The sequence below is a fragment of the Dendropsophus ebraccatus genome, chromosome 11 (genome assembly GCF_027789765.1).
Source record: "Dendropsophus ebraccatus isolate aDenEbr1 chromosome 11, aDenEbr1.pat, whole genome shotgun sequence".
In the NCBI taxonomy this organism is placed as follows: Eukaryota; Metazoa; Chordata; class Amphibia; order Anura; family Hylidae; genus Dendropsophus; species Dendropsophus ebraccatus.
In genome coordinates this window covers 14104109-14125407 of record NC_091464.1, presented here as the reverse complement: position 1 = coordinate 14125407, position 21299 = coordinate 14104109, and the positions used below count along the sequence as shown (strand labels likewise).

Genomic DNA, 21299 nt, shown 5'->3' with positions numbered 1-21299 from the left:
GCTGTGATTTCTAAAAGTGGAAACCAGCTTTAAAGGGGTACACCGGAGAAAATGTTTTTCTTTCAAATCAACTAGTGCCAGAAAGTTATATAGATTTGCAATTTACTACTATTTAAAAACTTTAAGTGTTCCAGTACTTAACAGCTGCTGTATGTCCTGAAGGAAGTGGTGTATTCTTTCCAATCTGACACAGTGCTCTCTGCTGCCACCTCTGTCCGTGTCAGGAACTGTCCAGAACAGGAGCAAATCTCCATAGAAAACCTCTCCTGCTCTGGACAGTTCCTGACACGGACAAGCACATGGAAAGAACATACCACTTCCTGCAGGACACACAGCAGCTGATAAATACTGGAAGACTTAAAATTTTTAAATGGAAGTAAATCACAAATCCGTATAACTTTCTGCTTCCTGTTGATTTAAAAACTTTTTTTTTCTCCAGAGTACTTCTTTAAGGTACGTCAGGATGGCCAGTGGATTCATATGGTTCATGTGAAGTAGTGACCTTACATAAAGAATAGAGAAGAACAGAAATTCATGAGACTAGGAAACGTTTTTCAATCTTCATATTGATAGTTCCTAGCCCATTGTGTTCAGAGACTGTCTGTGTGATGCATGGTTATCTATACGCCTCCTGTCATTTGAAACCAGTCTGACCATACGCCTATGATCTCTCATTAACAAAGCATTTTGGCTACTGAACTAGTAAGACTGGATGTTTTCTGCACATTATTCTTTACAGGTCATACTTACACCTCATGCTGGTATTAGGCCTGAACAGCTAAATCTCTGGACCATAGTGAAGGCCATCTCTACTCAGTAGTAACTATGGAGCCTGTGCTCTGCCCATCACTTTCCTATGAAGCCGATTATTCACTTGCACTGTATGTAGTCATACCTGTCCTGGCGTCCTTCTTCAGTATGCAGGATAGATAGGTACTTGTTGAGTTTCTGCCACAGGACTGCCTTTGGAAGACAGCCATTATGGGCTGGGATACAGTGGTATTTGGCCATCTCGTGTGCAATCAAACTGTTAAAGAACAGAAGGATCCGGACAATTAAACAGGTACAATTAGTACAGATCTTTCATGGATTCATGGAATAATGAGAACTTTATAGACAGATCTTTATGTAAAAGGCATTCTGAGAATAATTAAAGGGGAACTCCGGATAGAGAACATTTATTTCTATGAAAAAAATACACTGAAAGTTATATAGATGTCTCTATACAATATACAGTAGAGCCTCAGTTCTCAAACTGCTCGGAACTCAAAAAGTTCAGTTCTCAAACAGTATTTTCAAGAAAAGTTTGCTTCAGTTCCCAAACTCTTGCTCGGTTCTTGAACACTTTTTCGGCACCCAGTCTTGAAATGCAGCAATATTTCAGTGTTCAAACGCATCTGTATTCCAACCAACTAAACACATTGATGTGTCCCACTAAGTTTCCTATGCACCTGGGCAAAGTAACTCACTCAGGGAATGAAGGAAAAGTGTATTATTTGTCCCCCCCCCCCAGGTTTCAATGTTGTATTTCTTGTATATACTGTACTACGCGCAGCTGAAGGAAGCATTGGAATCACTGTTGTTGACTGATGTTTTGTACTTCTCCTATCACAGGTGTGGGTCTTTTCCCCTCCTTTCTCTGCGTCTTCTTTCTCTTGTACACACACAGTCCCACCAATCCTACACTAGCTAAGGAACCCCTATAAAAAGAAGCTAGTTCCTGGTGGGAGGGTCTTCTTTTTTAGCCAGTAGAGGTGGAGAGAGACGCACTGAGAGCTGTTCCTGCTGCAGTGAAGCCAGGGCTTGGCTGGGGCCAGGTCCCTTGTCAGGGACTCAGAGACTCATTATTTTATGCTACTAACTATGACTAACATGCAGTGCTAGACCCTCAGGAGGGAGTGACGTCCTCTGAGGCAAACCTTGTCTATGCCAGGGATACCTTTTGCAACACACAGGGCAGTCACCTGGAGTTAGGTACTGAACTCAGCAGGACAAAGCAGCAGTTCTGCCTACGTACGGCAGCGCACAGCTATTCTGGGAAGTCTTGGAAAGTCTGCTCACCCTAGCGCATAGACCTGGGACCTCATACTACCCTAGCAGGACGGGTATCCCAACACTACAGGGCAAAATGCAGTAAGATCAAACGTAAGAGTATCTTCTTCTTCAGTTATTTCTATCTTCTACCACGTTATCCCAACCTGCAGTTACCAAAAGTGTATTATCTTGTACTGCACTGAAGTTCCTACAAGTAAACCAAGTTATCCTGGCTAAGTCATTGGACTCTGTTCAGTTATTTCTTGCACCTGCACCTATACACCTGTTCACACTTGGGATATCCAAACCTCAAGCGCAGTGCCCATTTTTCCGGGGGTGGGTTACAACACCACTTTTGGCCACCGTAACAAAAGCCCAAGTGACCCTACACCCACAGTGCTGTCACAACACCACCCAAGCTACCCCAGAATACGGCATTTACATTATTTCGTAAGGGAAGACAGTGCTCTATCCTCAAACTACTCGGTTCTCAAACTGCCCTCCTGAACCAATGAAGTTCGAGAACAGAGGTACCACTGTATTACTGTACCTGCCACACTGGTAGCTGATTGACATCCAGGAATTGACTGTCCTCCCTGTGATCCACTCTGTCTCCTGCTCCCTCTGCTGACCCCCTCCCCTCAGGAGACAGAGATCATGTGACCTCCGTCTCACATTCAGTTTGTTTGCTGATAACAGATTGAGGATGCAGACGTGACAGGGAGCGGAGAGGGGGAGGGGCATGTGTGGGAGGGGGTGCTGTTATGGGGGTGGGAGAAAAAGGACCTTCTGAGTGTGTACTGCAAAGACTACTGGGAAATGTAGTCTGATAGCAATGCCGGGGAAGAGGAGCAGCAAGAGAATTGGAGCAGGCAGAAAACTACATCAGAGGAGCAGGACTACTGTGTGTGTGTTTGGGGGTGGGGGGCATAAGTAAGAACATTGCAATTTTTTTTTTTTTTTTTAAACAAGGCTACCCGGAGTTCCCCTTTATCATCTTGTAGTTTACTATATTTCATTAATTATGTATGATGGAGATACTCCTAATGTAAGGTTAAATGGACTTGCCATCATGTGTATAATAAAGACCTTGTGCACACAACAAAACCATGTGCAACCAGCTACAAAGTGGGTCATAGAAGTCCCTGTGGCTATTCTCTAGAACAGGGATGCGGAACCTTCGGCCCTCCAGCTGTTGCAAAACTACAACTCCCATCATGCCTGGACAGCCTTCGGCTGTCCAGGCATGATGGGAATTGTCGTTTTGCAGCAGCTGGGGGGCCAAAGGTTCCCCATCCCTGGTCTGGACCAATACATCTAGGGGAGAGAAAACTCCAATGGAACGTGCCATACATCATATAATATTTCCTATACTTTCATTACTAATCTTCAGCTATAGTCTGCAGGCTATGATCCAGGGGCAATATACAGGCTAGCACTCCTCCTTTGTAAGACCCATGTGATGTAAATTAGCCGGAAGCACCTGTGCACATATGGTAAGTACCTCCTCTTTTCTCCCATTCTACCTGCAGGAGCAATGGTAACTAGTAAGACCTTATTCACACTTGTGTTGCTTGGCGGACGCTTACTCTGCCGGCGGCGCCTTTGGGGTTGAGGGGGGGCCCTTAGGGTGTGGTCCTGTGACATTAGGGTTGCAGGGCCATTCCGTGGTCCCCCTTCTCGGCTTGCGCACGCTTTGCGTGGTTCGCTGACCGGCACAGTGTCATTTAGCGTAGGGACTCATGTGTATCAGAGACCTGCACGCGGTACATGAGGCAATATAGTTTTATCAAATTATATACTAACTTCTGATGTTGGTTTTTAATGTAGCTGAATAGGCTTTCGTATCAAAGTGCAGCCATTTCTGTCTCTCTAAGCTTGTACAATATACAAGTCTGTTTGTAAGTAACCATTGCCATCTTATAATGGGTCAAGGACCTGAGGACCAATTACACTTGGTAATATTAACATGTCTTAACTGCAGATAACTATAAAGATAAATATGTAAACCTCAAGGCAATAAGACATAAATGAACTCTGACAGAGATAATCCTCTTCAGTGTTTAGGTGTCCCGCAGTGCTGTAAGGTACATTACCACTTTCCCCGTTACCTGCAGACTAAAGGCTCCGCAATACGTTAGAAAAAGAGTCCCCTGAACCCAATGTCAGCAGGTGTATGGTGTCCTCCCAAAAGATGATGTCAGGAGAGGCAGGGCTTGGGACATATTGGAAACCAACTACCCCATCCCTTTGTTCTCAGAGATGTAGGCCATGTTCACACTAAGTACAACACCAGCCAATCTGTGACCTGGCCAGATCACAGAACGGCTGGTGTTACTGCAGTACCAGCCGTATAATCGTCACTTATGGTGAATTCGGATGCATCTGAATTTACCACTGCACACAATGGAGCATGCGGCCAGAGCCGCACACTCCATTGTGTGAACTGACAGGTTCTCTGCGTCAGTTTTCCGTGCGACCGGATGGAATCCCAGCCGGAGAGTATACCATGTGTATACGCTCCGGCTGGGATTCCATTTATTCACATACAACGTATGTGTTGTATAAATCACGGCCGTTGTTTCAACAACAGCCGTGATTAATACCACACATACGTTTTGTGAACATGGCCTTAAGGTATAAACAAGAGAAGCTCTGGTATGGTTTCCTACTATATAAACAAAAAAAAAACCCTGAATTTCCATGTTTTATGTAAACCAATTTACAACAGCAAAAAATTCTTTCGAATCAACAGGTTTCAGAAAGTTTTATAGATTTGTAATTCACTTATATTTAAAAATCCCCAGTCTTCCAGTACTTATCAGCTGCTGTATGTCCTGCAGGAAGTGGTGTATTCTTTCCAGTCTGACACAGCGCTCTCTGCTGCCACCTCTGTCCATGTTAGGAACTGTCCACAGAATGGGGATTTGCTCCTGCTCTGGACAGAGGTGGCAGCAGAGAGCACTGTGTCAGACTGGAAAGACTAAAACTGTGGATTGCAGTAAATATGAGGTTTATGTGTGAAAATCAGTGCACAAAATAAAGTTCTTATTAGTAATCTTAAACCTAAAGTTTACAGTTTTGCTCTAAGTGCTAAATGTTACCGTAATATATGAGGTTGGCGCACATGCTCTCGTCCCAGTGCCAGGCCATGCATGAACTCATAGCAGAGTCCATTTTGGAAAGTACAATAAAGCTCTGGGGCACAGCCATGAGCTCGCAGCAGCTGGAAACTTGTCACCTCATCGTCCCGATCCACAAACAGCTCCGTCCTTTTGCCGTAGATGCGCACAAGTACTGCATCCTTCATAGATGTATCCAGATAGCAGGCAAGTAGCTTGTTTGTGATGCCGTCAGTGAACAACTGTGGAGATATATGAGAACAGGAAAAACATTTAATCAAGTCATAAATGCAGCTCCCATTTAAGTGAATAGGAGTACTGTACCATAACACAATCTAAGGGTCCTATTACACAGGCCAACTTAAGCAAACGAGCGCTCGTTTACTGGACTTATTATGCTGTGTTTACACGGAACGATAATTCCCCCGATCGTACAATTAACGATTTCGAAGTAACGATTTTTTTTTTTTTAATAAAGATCGTTTTGCGATCGCTTAAGCCTATCTCGCACATAGGAAAAATCGGTGAACGACTGTTTACACGGAACGATCTGCGAATTTTTTGTGAGCGACGATTTTAGAACATGTTGTAAGATTAAAATGAACGATTTCTCGCTCGTCGCTTGATCGTTCGCACGATAATCGTTCCATGTAAACGCAGCATTAGACAGCCCGATAATTAGGCAGTAAGTACTGCATGGACATCCTTAACGATGTCCATGCAGCCCTTGCCCAAACCCCTGACACAGTGGCGGACATATCACTTGGTTCAGCTGCACAGGGGCCCAGGCCACTACCCCTGGCCTCGCTGTATAGGTGATATACATTGTCCATCCACCTATGTACCAGGCGCCAGATTAGATGTCCTGCCACCCATGGCCAGCCAGCGCTGAGATGCCAGCAGCCGCAGCCTGCCCCGTATACCACACTCGTCTATTAGATATGTGAGCCACGGCCGGCCGCAGTGGTACCACGCTTTTGCCCTGCCTCGGGACACGCGCACCAGTGACGTCATCTGGCGGTCGTACATTGGTGATCACGGCATCGAGCAACCTGGTGACCTGGAGGACCACTGGGGGGTCAGGTGGGGTATTGTGTGTGGGGATGGGGGTCAATCTGTGTTACTTTATTGGTATACGGTTAAAATGCCGACGTGTTTCGGGTCTGCTGACCCTTAGTCATGGCACAAGTCTCCTACACATGTAACCACGTCCATATCATATTTATGGTAGTGGTGACATATGTGGGAGACTGGTGTTGAATATTTGCACAAATCCATGCCCATCTTTAAGAATTGAATACAGAGTCATGACTAAGATTCAGCAGGCCCGAAACACGTCGGCATTTTAACCATGTACCAATAAAGATTTTTTTTCATTTGCACTAGAGAGTGTGTCACTACTTTTTTACGGTATCAAGACCCTGATGTCAAGGGGGTTCTCTCACGTGTCCTGGCAGTGATACGAAGACGGGAGATGAGTTGTCATTGCACCTTGAAGTGCTTTTTGCTTACAAACATTTACTTAATGTATTTATATTATAAAGATGCTTGAGTTTCCATCTATTACTATGTAGCCAATGTAGTTAGGAGCCGCAAGCTACATTACACTGTTTGTGCTTTGTGCTTGCACGCCTTACACTAATATAGTTGGGTTGCAATGAGATCTGTAAACAATAAAAATTCAAAGGTTTAAAAAACAAAACAAAACAAAAACAACTTAATTACAATAGGAGATCTCTTTATCCTCATGCCTGACATTATATTATATAATAATAATAATAATAATAATAATAATAATATAATATACAATAATAATATATACTATAATATATATATATATATATATATATATATATATACACACATACACTTCACCAGTCCTATCTATTTATTTTTTTTCCATCTCATGAGTGAGAATAGTGACCATCTGCACTCCCCACCATAACATCATCTGATTGGCTGTGTCTGTTCCACCCCCCTAGTTATATGTATTAGTGGCATGATGCTCCAGGGTCATCTGAGGCACCCTTGCACCGTATTAACATTAACACGCCTATGATTGGGGACACTGTAAACAGGAATTCTGGAAAACGCCCAATATCTTTTTTTTTTTTCTTTTTAAAATAAACCTTTGTACTTGCTTCACTTTAACAGTAAGTACTGTGTCAGCAGTGGGTTGAAAGGTCTATTCAGTGTTATATTACATGTGTACATCCTGCATAGCGTTACTGTACCCAGCCGCCCACCAATAAGTTACGGAGAAAAAAAGCCAAGTGCTGAAACTAATCCGAAAAATATACTAGTAAGTGTGCATAGTGGAGTCTGGACAAGGGACAAAATGAAGATGTAAATAAGTAGAGCAGAGTCGTCTGGACTGAAGCGGGAGCCAGGGAGGTAAGTGTGCTTTATTATTTTTAAAAAACCTATCCCCAGACATATCTTAAAAAAGGCTCCTGCCCGGACAACCCCTTTAAAAGAGAACTCGGGAGAAACCTTTTTTTTTCCTGTAAATAACTCTGTAAAATGTGTTAATTAGCTCTCTGGTTCCCTTCCCCATAGAAGGATCGGGCAGCCCTATGCCTGATCTATCTCTCCTCTTAGTCAGGAAACAGTCAGGAGGCCCCAAAAAACACATTAGATAGTTGGCCGCCCTTGTGGGAATCATCAGGTTCAGCCATTGCATGTCATTGCATTGCATGTACATGGGGCCTAAAAGGGGAACTTCGGTTAGGAAAGATTTAACCCAGTTCCATCCCCACCCATAATCTAAGCTTGTGTGCAATAGGTTTCTATTACATAAATTGCGCCGCTTGTCTGCAGCACATCCTGACTCACACCCTGAAGCTGCTGAAAATCCTCACTGCCTGCTCCACTTTTTCTCCACTCCTCTGTCCTCCCCCTCCCTTCTGAGACCTAGGTCACATGATCTTTGTCTCTTCGGTTGGCAGGCAAGCTGCCATAACTCATCTGTAACCCCGCCCACCACTGACATCACACAGTGATCACCTGGCCATGGGCGGGGAAATAACAGCCTCTCCTGAGAAGTATAGGGGAAAGGATACACTGTTGCTTTAGTTTTTTTCTCTCTCTTTAATATATCTATATAGATAAATAGTAAAATAGCTAGATAGCTAGATATGCAAAAAACAACAAGATGGACGGCACTGTGCTGGCTTTAAGTCAAGGTAGCTTCAAGCTGGTGGGTGCACGTCCCAATAGAAGTCGATCCCCGGCTTCACTGGATATCCAAATTAGACAAGCGGACGGCACTCCAATTGTATGAAAGTGATGATACGTGATTGGGTGAATAAATCATCACTTTCATACAATTGGAGTGCCGTCCGCTTGTCTAATTTAGATAGCTAGATAGATACTGTGTTTACTGTGCAAAGCAGAAGCAGACTGAGGCAGATACTACAAGACAGGGGCAGGTACCTGGCAGATGGCTCTGAGATGCAATGCATGCTGGGAGATGTAGTTTCCAAGTTTGAATTTGGGGCTAGGAGCAGCATAGATAAGTGAGAAAGCTGTAAAACAATCAGTGCTTTTTGTGCATTTAATTTTAATGGGATTGCTGGAGTTCCCCTTTAACTCGAACTGTTGGTGCCTGGTATAAATTACTACAATGACATGAAAACTACCTGTCAAGAATCAGTCAACAACGATGGACCATACACACTGCTAACCATACAAAGCCAAGCCAAATCTAGAAAATAGTCGGCTTCAAGTCTGTGACGGAATATAGTGGCTGCTCAAAGCTATTTCAAAGCTATTTTTTGTCCCCATCATGTCAGGGGGAGAATCAGAGCACAGAGTCTGTGCAGAAACCTTAATATTTAGGGTATGTTCACACTGAGTAAATAAGGTGGAATTCCGCCTGTCTCAGTGTGCCATAGCCCATCTATGAGAGAGCGCGCACTCCTCCACTGCCGCTGCTCTCCGCTCACACAAGTGACATGTCACGGCAGCAGAGGAGCGCACGCTCTCCTATAGACAGGCTATGGGACACTGAGACAGGCGGGATTCCGCCTAATTTACTCAGTGTGAACAATGACTGTTTAATACTACTGATTATTTAAAAGTGTAGACTTATCTTATATTTAGAGAAATACACGTCAGTTCAAGAACAGGAACGAGAATATATCAAAACAAGCTAAATCCTAAGGGGCCCTATTACACGGGACGATTATCTTGCAAAAAAATCGTTATATCGTTCGAATTTAAACGATAATCGTTCTGTGTAATTGCAGGCAACGATCGAAAAATCGTTCGTATGACGTTGATTGGTGACTTAGATCTGAACCTAAAATTATCGCTATTCGTTCGCTCAAGTTCCGCATTTCTTCACTAATCGTTCAGTGTAATTGCACATTGTTCATTGTTTTGCTGAGATCAGATGGAATAAACGATTGTAGTAACGATCGCAATAACGATCATAGTAACGATCGTAACTAACGACTATCGCTCTGTGTAACATGGTGAACGATTTCAGGTTAAAGATAAACAGTCTCGTTTGCAATCGTTTTTCGTTAGTTGTTAAAAATCGCTCTGTGTAATAGGACCCTAAGGGTGCAACTCATATAAGAACATATAAGAACCATTGTCTCTCACTAACCTTACCAGGGGTATCCCTAATATCCTGGCCATGACCTGATGTGTCGCTGCAAGAACATGGACTCTGGACCGCTGTTTACGTGCGGTGCTTTTCAGTAAATTCCAGGTAATATCCAGGGGTTAGCTGTGACCTTGGTTTGTGTTTTATGTGTTTTGCTTTTCTCTCCCTTTTTCTGTTACAGAACAGAAAACATTCTTTAAAGGGAACCAATCCCTCCAAAAATCGATATAGTAAACGTGGCGGTACATCACCGAGCACACTTCCTAAACATTTACCTATGCCCTGCCTGGTATACTCAGAAAAAGTCCTGCGCTGTATGTAAATGCGGGCCAATAGTCATGTCCCCTGGGTGTGCCAGCACGGTGATCACTCCCCCTCTGGGCGCAATTCACAGCGCTGTATCAGCCATGCGCTCTGATCTACACATTACAGTGGACATGCGCAGTACAGCAGCGTCATATCCCACTGTCCACCGTGATGATGACATTGAAGCACGGGCGAACTGGAAGACCGCCTCCTGCGACGTATGGCTGACACAGCGATACAAATCACACCCAGAGGGGGAGTGATCACAGCGATGGCACACCCAGGGGACGTGACTACGCCCAGATGACTAGTTGGCCCACATTTACATATAGATCGGGATTTTTTTAAAGTACGTTTTCTGATCGTACCGGGCAGGGGCACAGGGCATAGGAATATGATTTACCGCCACATTTACTTAGAGCTATAAGGATTTTTTGAGTGATTGGTTCCCTTTACTTAATCTAATCTGAATAAAATAAGATATCCGGAGGTGAATGTTCTCTATATACATTATATACTATATACTATATATATATATATATATACATACTCAGTGCTACTTCACTAGGACAGTTTGGCTGGATGTTCTTGTAAGAGTAAATGAATGCACAGAGCACACTGAGCAAACAACAGATTGTTATTAATAGTAAAATGTATGTAAGACCAAGGCCTTTAGTTACCTATGCACAGTACTCAAATAACAAGAGCTTTCTGCAATATGTCTGAGCAATAGTATGAGAGGACTGTGCCTGGGGCGGACAAACCCCAAGAGCCAGGTAGTCAACGTGACCAGAAAAACTTAATGGGGTACTTATTCTAATCAAATCAACTGGTGACAGAAAGTTATACAGATTTATAATTTACAAAATCTCCAGTCTTCCAGTATTTATCAGCTGCTGTATGTCCTGCAGGAAGTGGTGTATTCTTTACAGTGTGACACAGTGCTCTCTGCTGCCACCACTGTCCATGTCAGGAACTGTCCAGAGCAGGAGAGGTTTTCTATGGGGATTTGCTGCTGCTCTGGACAGTTCCTGACATGGACAGAGGTGGCAGCAGAGAGCACTGTGTCAGACTGGAAAGAATACACCACTTCCTGTAGGACATACAGCAGCTGATAAATACAGAAGGACTGGAGATTTTTTTTTTTTATAGAAGTAAATTACAAATCTTTGACAACAGTTGATTTGAAAGAATTTTTTTTAATTGGAGTTTCCCTTTAAGTTCTTCATTAAGGAAGCCTATGAATATTCTTAAGCCACAAAATCAAGGTGGCTCCTAAAGTCTATAGTAATGTGCTCCTTCCTTCTACAAGGGACATGAATTTGTAGTTAGAAGTACTTCTTATACAACTATGATTGTACATATAGCCAAGACACCTGCCAACAATCCATTTGCCAACATAGATATAATTAACATAAAAACGTGACTAAGACCCCGTCTACAATCAACAATTTAGCAGAATCGGTGGATTAATAAAAAATCACTGCCCCTATCCAGTGGACATTTCCATCGGGACCAGGAGATTGGCAGGCAGCGAGATTGGGAATGTTACTGCAGTAACTTAAAGTGACTCTGTACCCACAATCTGAACCCCCAAACCGCTTGTACCTTCGGATAGCTGCTTTTAATCCATGATCTGTCCTGCTGTCCGTTCGGCAGGTGATGCAGTCATTGTCCTAAAAAACAACTTTTAAACTTACAGCCCTGTGTCAAATTGGCGTGGCCTAGAGTGTCTGTGCCCTATTCCTACACCGCCTCTCCGCCCCCCCACCCCTTTCCTTCATCATCATCATTAGCCTTAACAATCCAGCGTATGTGTTCACACAAGTGATGAATAGGAAAAATCCTGCCTGGGGCGTTCCTAATGATGAATTAGGTGAGGAGGAGGGAAGGAGAGGCGTCACAGGCCTAGGGCACAGACACTCTAGGCCACACCAACTTGACACAGGGCTGCAAATTTGAAAGTTGTTTTTTAGGACAGTAACTGAATCACCTGCCGAACGGATGCCAGGACAGATTTTGGATTTAAAGAAGCTATTCAACGGTACAAGCGGTTTGGGGGGGGGCGGCACATTGTCGGTACAGAGTCGCTTTAAGGCCCTATTACACAGACCAATCAGGAGGCCCTATTACATGTGCCACCAGCCAATGGGTAACTGCAGAGCGGGCCACGGGGAGCCCATAGGAGATAGTGGCAGTCTGTTGCCATCGTTCCTATTACATGAAGCGGCGGCCAGCAAAGCGTTGTTATTGTTGAAGTGTTTTTCAACATGCTAAAAGACAAGGATAAGCCTTAGGCCATGTTCACATGGCGTGAGACACCGGCTGTTTCGTGACCCGGCCGGTGCAGTACCGGCCTGATGATCTTCACTTCTGATGAATTGGGATGTGGGCCCATCTGTGCGCGCCCGCATCCCAATTCGCCGCTGCACACAACCCTCGACTGTGTGCACTGACAGGCTTTCTGCGAATAGTGGAAACTGACATGTCACGCTAGGGATCCCAGCCGGACTATATAAGGATTAACGGCAGCACTACGTAAGTTCCGTAGTAATCATGGCCGTTGTTGCAAATTGGCAACAACGGCCGTGACTATTACAAAACTCACATAGTGGGAACATAGCCTTACTGTGAATCCACATTAGAATGGGAATGGGAAGTGACTGGAGCGAGGTGGAACAAAGACTGGTCATTGATGCTAGAAGGAGGCAGGGCCCGGATTTCACTGTCAGTCTTGTGAGGTTTCCTCATGCAGCTGTGCTGAGCGTTTACTGAGATCAAGGAAAAACAAGAGAAACAATGCAGATAAAAGAATTGTATAAAGGGCAGGCAGTGCACGGTGACAGCGAGCTTTCCCAGGTTCCCTAGCCTTCACAGTCCCCAGGCTGTAATCCCAACAGACTGTTCAGAGCTGGTTTGTGCCTCCATCTAACTGGTGGCAACTGGGAGAAGTGATGCTGTCCTCATAGGCCATTATTCCTGCAGAACAATGTCAGCTCCTTGTGGAATACAAATCGCTGCCGACCAGAGGAGATTAGACAAGCTACTAGCTGGGGGTCTCTAATGAAGCAGTCGTTTAACATATAGAGCATTTTGCAAGTTTTCCCACCTACAATGAATAGAGAGAAGTGTAATTCTATGGTAGTACACTTCACCTGGGAGAGACAGAATCTGTAACAAATAATCCCAAAAAATCACATTGTATGATTTTTATATAACTCATTTGCATTTTATTACGTGAAATAAGTATTTGATCACCGACCAACCAGCAGGATCCGTTTTGCATCCGTTTTGTATCCGTGTCCTTTTTTTTCCACGGATCTGTGTTAAAGCATTTTAAATTACATTGATTACATCACATCCGTGTTTTTCACGGATGAACACGGATGTCAAATCCGTGTACATCCGTGAAAAACACGGATCTCATTGATTTCTATGGGGAATCCTTTCCGTGCATCCGTTCCGAGTAATGACATGTCCTATTTTTTAACGGAACGGATCACGGATCCGTGAAATCACGGAACATCTGAATAGCCCCATAGAAAGCAATGGGCTGTAAAATTGTCCGTGCGCACGGATCCGTGAGCACGGACAACTTCCCGGAACGTGTGAATGCAGCCTTATGGTCCTATTAGATGGCCCGATCAATAATGTAAATGAGCGCAGATCTGGTAGATCGGCACTTGTTTATTGAGCCTATTACATGGCTTAATGATCGTTTAGCAAGGGCTGCAGAGACATTGTTAGCCACCACGGCCAGTGATTGGCTGAGCGGCCTGTCAGCTCAGAGACTGATTTAACCTGCAGCCACCTCACGGGGAAGCAAACAGGGGGCAAGAGAGAACCGGGCGCGTGGAGAGGTAATGTATAATGATTTATTCAATCGTTAGCAATCGTTGGTCGACGGCCAATGATTTTAGGTCAAGACCTAAAGACATGATCAGCCGATCACAGAACAATAATCAGCCAAATAGGCCTGACTCGGCTTATTATCGCTCTGTGTAATAGGGCTCTTACCTATGTAAGCCCCCTGCCCTTTCTTCTCCCCAACACTCCCCACAGTTGTTTGGTTTATTCGGTATATGTCATGAAAAAAGTCTCCTCCTCTAGCTCTGTGTGAAATAGGTGCGGCGGGTCATCTTTTATCTAAAATTACAGGACATACAGTAGCTGATAAGTACCAGAAGACTGGAGATTTTAAAATAGAAGTAATTTACAAAATCTATATAACTTTCTGACACCAGTTTATTTGAGAAAAAAAAAAATCAGTCCCCCTTAAAGAGTCCCCCTTTAATTTTTAGCACGTTATTAGAGATTTTCAGCCTTTCACAGCAAGCCTCATGGACTACCTTATTAACTTGTATGGAAGAGGCATTCTAGGCATGCTCTGTGACCTATGCGGAGGTCAGCGTGCAACGAGGGGAGCTGTGATATCACCTATTGGGAATAGCTTGGTCCTATCTATATACATTGTAATCCTTTCTGTGGTGACAAGAAGGAGGTCGATAGACACTGATCTGTATAAAACAAGAAGTGTCAGCTTCGTCATTAGGCATAGTGACCAAAAGCTGCCAGATTTTTATATTATTTTACTGTATAATGACAGTAAAAACTTAAAATTATAAAAAATAAAAAAAAAAATCACCCAAAATTCGTAATAATTAAAAAAAAAAATTAATTTGACTATTTGAATCAATAGCACTGTGACTTTCCTTGTGGCCTAGTGATGCACTTTACAACTATACCAGTACCGCTACTTCTATCCAGACTGTCCCATAAAGAAATATTGAGTATTTCATCAGTATGTATGAAAATAAATGTTTACTCCATATAAATTGATTGAAAATTTTGTTATCAGATATCTTACATTATTGTCTAAGTTAGCAGCCCCTGCTGTACCTTATTCTGCTGATTTCTGGGTTTACCTTCTGCTGGACTCACATACTCTGTTATTGACCCCAAGTCTTTCAGTATTTATCAGCTGCTGTATGTCTTGCAGGAAAGGGTGTATTCTTTCCAGTCTGACACACTGCTCTCTGCTGCCACCTCTGTCCATGTCAGGAACTGTCCAGAGCAGCAGGAAATCACCATAGAAAACCTCTCCTGTTCTGGACAGTTCCTGACGTGGACAGAGGTGGCAGCAGAGAGCACTGTGTGAGACTGGAAAGAATACACCACTTCCTGCAGGACATACAGCAGCAGATAAGTACTGGAAGACTGAAATTTTTTTAAAGAGAAGTAAATTACAACAATTTTTTTCCTTTAAATAAGAAGGATAAAATGGTAGGGACAACAGAGAAAAAATTCTGTGAAATCAGATTCCACAACACTATGTCATGTATCTGAAGCTGTGTGTGAGGGACTGGTTTATATACAGCTCAGTGGAGGAAGACAGGAGGAGTGAGCAGAAGTAACTAGGGAGTTAGTAAGGGCCAGGCTGCAATGCACTCCTGGGAAATACAGCGGCTTCCTGGTCACATGATCACTCTTCCCACAAAAAGCAAAGAGACCAGAGTTACAGAAATGTGAAGAAAACAAAAGGGTAAAAATTACACTGAAGAGCAGCAGCTTTCACACTGAAGAGCGGGGTTAGAAGAGCGGGGCTGGAAGAGCGGGGTTAGAAGAGCGGGGTTAGGAGAGCGGGGTTAGACTAGTGGGGTTAGGAGAGCGGGGTTAGGAGAGCGGGGTTAGAAGAGCGGGGTTAGAAGAGCGGGGTTAGGAGAGCGGGGTTAGAAGAGCGGGGTTAGGAGAGCGGGGTTAGGAGAGCGGGGTTAGGAGAGCGGGGTTAGGAGAGCGGGGTTAGAAGAGCGGGGTTAGGAGAGCAGGGTTAAGAGAGCGGGGTTAGGAGAGCGGGGTTAGACTAGTGGGGTTAGAAGAGCGGGGTTAGAAGAGCGGGGTTAGACTAGTGGGGTTAGAAGAGCGGGGTTAGAAGAGCGGGGTTAGAAGAGCGGGGTTAGGAGAGCGCGGTTAGGAGAGCGGGGTTAGAAGAGCGGGGTTAGGAGAGCGCGGTTAGAAGAGCGGGGTTAGACTAGTGGGGTTAGAAGGGCGGGGTTAGGAGAGCGGGGTTAGAAGAGCGGGGTTAGACTAGTGGGGTTAGAAGAGCGGGGTTAGGAGAGCGGGGTTAGAAGAGCGGGGTTAGAAGAGCGGGGTTAGGAGAGCGGGGTTAGAAGAGCGGGGTTAGGAGAGCGGGGTTAGGAGAGCGGGGTTAGGAGAGCGGGGTTAAGAGAGCGGGGTTAGAAGAGCGGGGTTAGACTAGTGGGGTTAGAAGAGCGGGGTTAGAAGAGCGGGGTTAGACTAGTGGGGTTAGAAGAGCGGGGTTAGAAGAGCGGGGTTAGAAGAGCGGGGTTAGGAGAGCGCGGTTAGGAGAGCGGGGTTAGAAGAGCGGGGTTAGGAGAGCGCGGTTAGAAGAGCGGGGTTAGACTAGTGGGGTTAGAAGAGCGGGGTTAGGAGAGCGGGGTTAGAAGAGCGGGGTTAGACTAGTGGGGTTAGAAGAGCGGGGTTAGGAGAGCGGGGTTAGAAGAGCGGGGTTAGAAGAGCGGGGTTAGGAGAGCGGGGTTAGAAGAGCGGGGTTAGGAGAGTGGGGTTAGGAGAGCGGGGTTAGGAGAGCGGGGTAAGGAGAGCGGGGTTAGAAGAGCGGGGTTAGGAGAGCGGGGTTAGGAGAGCGGGGTTAGGAGAGCGGGGTTAGGAGAGCGGGGTTAGGAGAGCGGGGTTAGAAGAGCGGGGTTAGGAGAGCGGGGTTAGAAGAGCGGGGTTAGAAGAGCGGGGTTAGGAGAGCGGGGTTAGGAGAGCGGGGTTAGAAGAGCGGGGTTAGGAGAGCGGGGTTAGAAGAGCGGGGTTAGAAGAGCGGGGTTAGGAGAGCGGGGTTAGGAGAGCGGGGTTAGGAGAGCGGGGTTAGGAGAGCTGGGTTAGGAGAGCGGGGTTAGAAGAGCGGGGTTAGGAAAGCGGGGTTAGGAGAGCGGGGTTAGGAGAGCGGTGCATACACTTCCATACACAGTCATACACCATCATACACACTTCTATATACAATCCTACACAGTCATACACAATCATACACAGTCATACACAATCATACACACTTCTATATACAATCATACACAGTCATACACAATCATACACAGTCATACACAATCATACACACTTCTATATACAGTCATACACAATCATACACAATCATACACAGTCATACACACTTCTACACTCACATCCACACTGCAGACATTTTCCCACAATCCCCCTTTGCTGTTTGTGAAGTGAAAACCAACAGCCAGTACTAATGGGACCGATCATGTGACTGCGATTACTCTGTGTGTGAGTGACAATACACAATGGCTGCCTGGCCGGCTGTATCCAAGGGCAAAAGGTTATCAAACAGGCAAAAGGGGGGAGGGGGGATTAATAAGTCTGTATCTCTCAGAATCCACATTATAAGTAATCCTTCTATATTGGGAATATGTACCATCTCCTTATATATCGGGAATATGTACCATATCCTTCTATATTGGGAATATGTAGCATATCCTTCTATATTGGGAATATGTAGCATATCCTTCTATATTGGGGATATATACCATATCTATGTACCATATCCTTATATATCGGGAATATGTACCATATCCTTATATATCGGGAATATGTACCATATCTATGTACCATATCCTTATATATCGGGAATATGTACCATATCCTTCTATATGGGGAATATGTACTATATCTATGTACCATATCCTTATATATCGGGAATATGTACCATATCTATGTACCATATCCTTATATATCGGGAATATGTACTACATCTATGTACCATATCCTTCTATATCGGGAATATGTAGCCTATCCTTCTATATCGGGAATATGTAGCATATCCTTATATATCGGGAATATGTACCATATCCTTCTATATGGGGAATATGTACCATATCCTTATACATCGGGAATATGTACCATATCCTTATACATCGGGAATATGTACTATATCTATGTACCATATCCTCATATTTCGGGAATATGTACCATATCTATGTACCATATCCTTATACATCGGGAATATGTAGCATATCCTCATATATCGGGAATATTTACCATCTCCTTATATATCGGGAATATGTAGCATATCCTTATATATTGGGAATATGTACCATCTCCTTATATATCGGGAATATATACCATATCTATGTACCATATCCTCATATATCGGGAATATGTACCATATCTATGTACCATATCCTTATACATCGGGAATATGTAGCATATCCTTCTATATGGGGAATATGTACTATATCTATGTACCATATCCTCATATATCGGGAATATATACCATATCTATGTACCATATCCTCATATATCGGGAATATTTACCATCTCCTTATATATCGGGAATATGTAGCATATCCTTATATATCGGGAATATGTACCATCTCCTTATATATCGGGAATATGTACCATATCTATGTACCATATCCTTATACATCGGGAATATGTAGCATATCCTCATATATCGGGAATATTTACCATCTCCTTATATATCGGGAATATGTAGCATATCCTTATATATTGGGAATATGTACCATCTCCTTATATATCGGGAATATATACCATATCTATGTACCATATCCTCATATATCGGGAATATGTACCATATCTATGTACCATATCCTTATACATCGGGAATATGTAGCATATCCTTCTATATGGGGAATATGTACTATATCTATGTACCATATCCTCATATATCGGGAATATATACCATATCTATGTACCATATCCTCATATATCGGGAATATTTACCATTTCCTTATATATCGGGAATATGTAGCATATCCTTATATATCGGGAATATGTACCATCTCCTTATATATCGGGAATATGTACCATATCTATGTACCAAATCCTTATACATCGGGAATATGTAGCATATCCTCATATATCGGGAATATTTACCATCTCCTTATATATCGGGAATATGTACCATATCTATGTAGCATATCCTTCTATATTGGGAATATATACCATATCTATGTAGCATATCCTCATATATCGGGAACATGTACCATATCTATGTAGCATATCCTCATGTATCGGGAATATTTACCATATAACACCATGTATCAGTGCAGCCCCAGGACTCTTCCCTCTAAGCCCGCAGCCAATGCCCTGAGTGGAGTGCAGGTGTGAGGCGTGGGAGGTGTGGGCTGGGGTGACAGGTGGGAGGGGTGAGGGCCATGCCTGCAGTGACAGCGGTGACAGCTCGGGGGGCTGGCTGTGTGGGCCTGCTGAGCTCTGTAGTCCCCGCAGCACGTGACCTCCCTCCCCCGGTGCCGGTTACCTTGGTGCGCACATGCCGCAGCTCCCAGTCAGGTCTGAGCTCCCGGATGAGGCTCAGGGCGCCCGGAATGACGTTCTCTTCATCCACAGCAATGCTGAGGGAGCGCACCGGGGGGCTGCCACACTGCTGCTCACCCATCCCCTGCTCGTTCTGAGCCCGGCGCCCCCTCCACAGGTGGGAAATACCCACTGGAGGGGGGAGTGGGCCGGCACTTGTCACCCACTGTCACCCTGCTGTCAGAGGGAGGAGAAGAGCCCGGTGCAGAGGAGTCCACTGACCACAACGACACCGGCAGCACAGACGACATAGCTCCCCCTGCTGGCAGCTATGTGCACTGCACTTTACTCAGTTTGCACAGTCCTTGCACTTTAGTCACCTGTTACTAGCTGACACTTAAAGTGTAAACTATCACATCTCTGCTTCATGTAAGTGTAAGCTATCACATATCTGCTTCATGTAAGTGTAAGCTATCACATATCTGCTTCATGTAAGTGTAAACTATCACATATCTGCTTCATGTAAGTGTAAACTATCATCACATATCTGCTTCATGTAAGTGTAAACTATCATCACATATCTGCTTCATGTAAGCGTAAACTGTCACATATCTGCTTCATGTAAGTGTAAACTATCACATATCTGATTCATGTAAGTGTAAACTATCACATATCTGCTTCATGTAAGCGTAAACTATCACATATCTGATTCATGTAAGTGTAAGTTATTACATATCTCCTTCATGTAAGCGTAAACTATCACATATCTGCATCATGTAAGTGTAAGCTATTACATATCTCCTTCATGTAAGTGTAAACTATCACATATCTGCTTCATGTAAGTGTAAACTGTCACATCTCCTTCATGTAAGCGTAAACTATCACATATCTGCTTCATGTAAGTGTAAACTGTCACATATCTCCTTCATGTAAGTGTAAACTATCACAAATCTGCTTCATGTAAGTGTAAACTATCACATATCTGCTTTATGTAAGTGTAAACTATCACATATCTGCTTAATGTAAGTGTAAAGCATCACCTAGCTGCTTCATGTAAGTGTAAACTGTTAATATCAGCTTAATGTAAGTGTAAAGCATCACATATCTGCATCATGTAAGTGTAAACTGTTACATATCAGCTTCATGTAAGTGTAAACTATCACATCTCTGCTTTATTTAAGTGTAAACTGTTACATATCAGCTTAATGTAAGTGTAAAGCATCACATATCTGCATCATGTAAGTGTAAACTGTTACATATCAGCTCCATGTAAGTGTAAAGCATCACATATCTGCATCATGTAAGTGTAAACTGTTACATATCAGCTCCATGTAAGTGTAAACTATCACATAACTGCTTCATGTAAGTGTAAGCATCTTATATCTGCATCATGTAAGTGTAAACTATCACATATTTGCTTAATTTAAGTGTAAACTATCCCATATCTGTTTAATGTCTGTGTAAACTATCTTATCTGCTTCATGTAAGTGTAAACTATCACATATCAGCTTCATGTAAGTGTAAACTATCACATATCAGCTTCATGTAAGTGTAAACTATCACATATCAGCTTCATGTAAGTGTAAACTATCACATATCAGCTTCAAGTAAGTGTAAACTATTACATATCAGCTTCATGTAAGTGTAAACTATCACATATCAGCTTCATGTAAGTGTAAACTATCACATATCAGCTTCATGTAAGTGTAAACTATCACATATCAGCTTCATGTAAGTGTAAACTATCACATATCAGCTTCATGTAAGTGTAAACTATCACATATCAGCTTCATGTAAGTGTAAAGCATCTTATATCTGCACCATGTAAGTTTAAACTATCACATATTTGCTTCATTTAAGTGTAAGGTATCCCATATCTGTTTCATGTAAGTGTAAACAATCTT

The 21299-nt window shown here is 43.6% G+C and overlaps 1 protein-coding gene across 2 annotated transcripts in view; it reads right to left on the bottom strand.

The window, feature by feature from the left end:
- Positions 1-19686, bottom strand: part of ETNK2 (ethanolamine kinase 2) — a 33182-nt gene extending 13496 nt beyond the window's left edge. The window contains exons 1-3 of one of the 2 annotated variants that reach the window (XM_069945268.1): positions 19400-19686; positions 5139-5398; positions 896-1027 (exon numbers count right to left, since the gene is read on the bottom strand). In XM_069945268.1, the coding sequence (XP_069801369.1) occupies positions 896-1027; positions 5139-5398; positions 19400-19537 (530 nt within the window). In that variant the 5' untranslated portion in view covers positions 19538-19686. Of the gene's footprint in view, positions 1-895; positions 1028-5138; positions 5399-19399 lie in introns of those variants that run through there. The other variant, XM_069945269.1, reaches the window with a different exon arrangement.
- Between the last annotated feature and the right edge of the window lie 1613 nt (positions 19687-21299).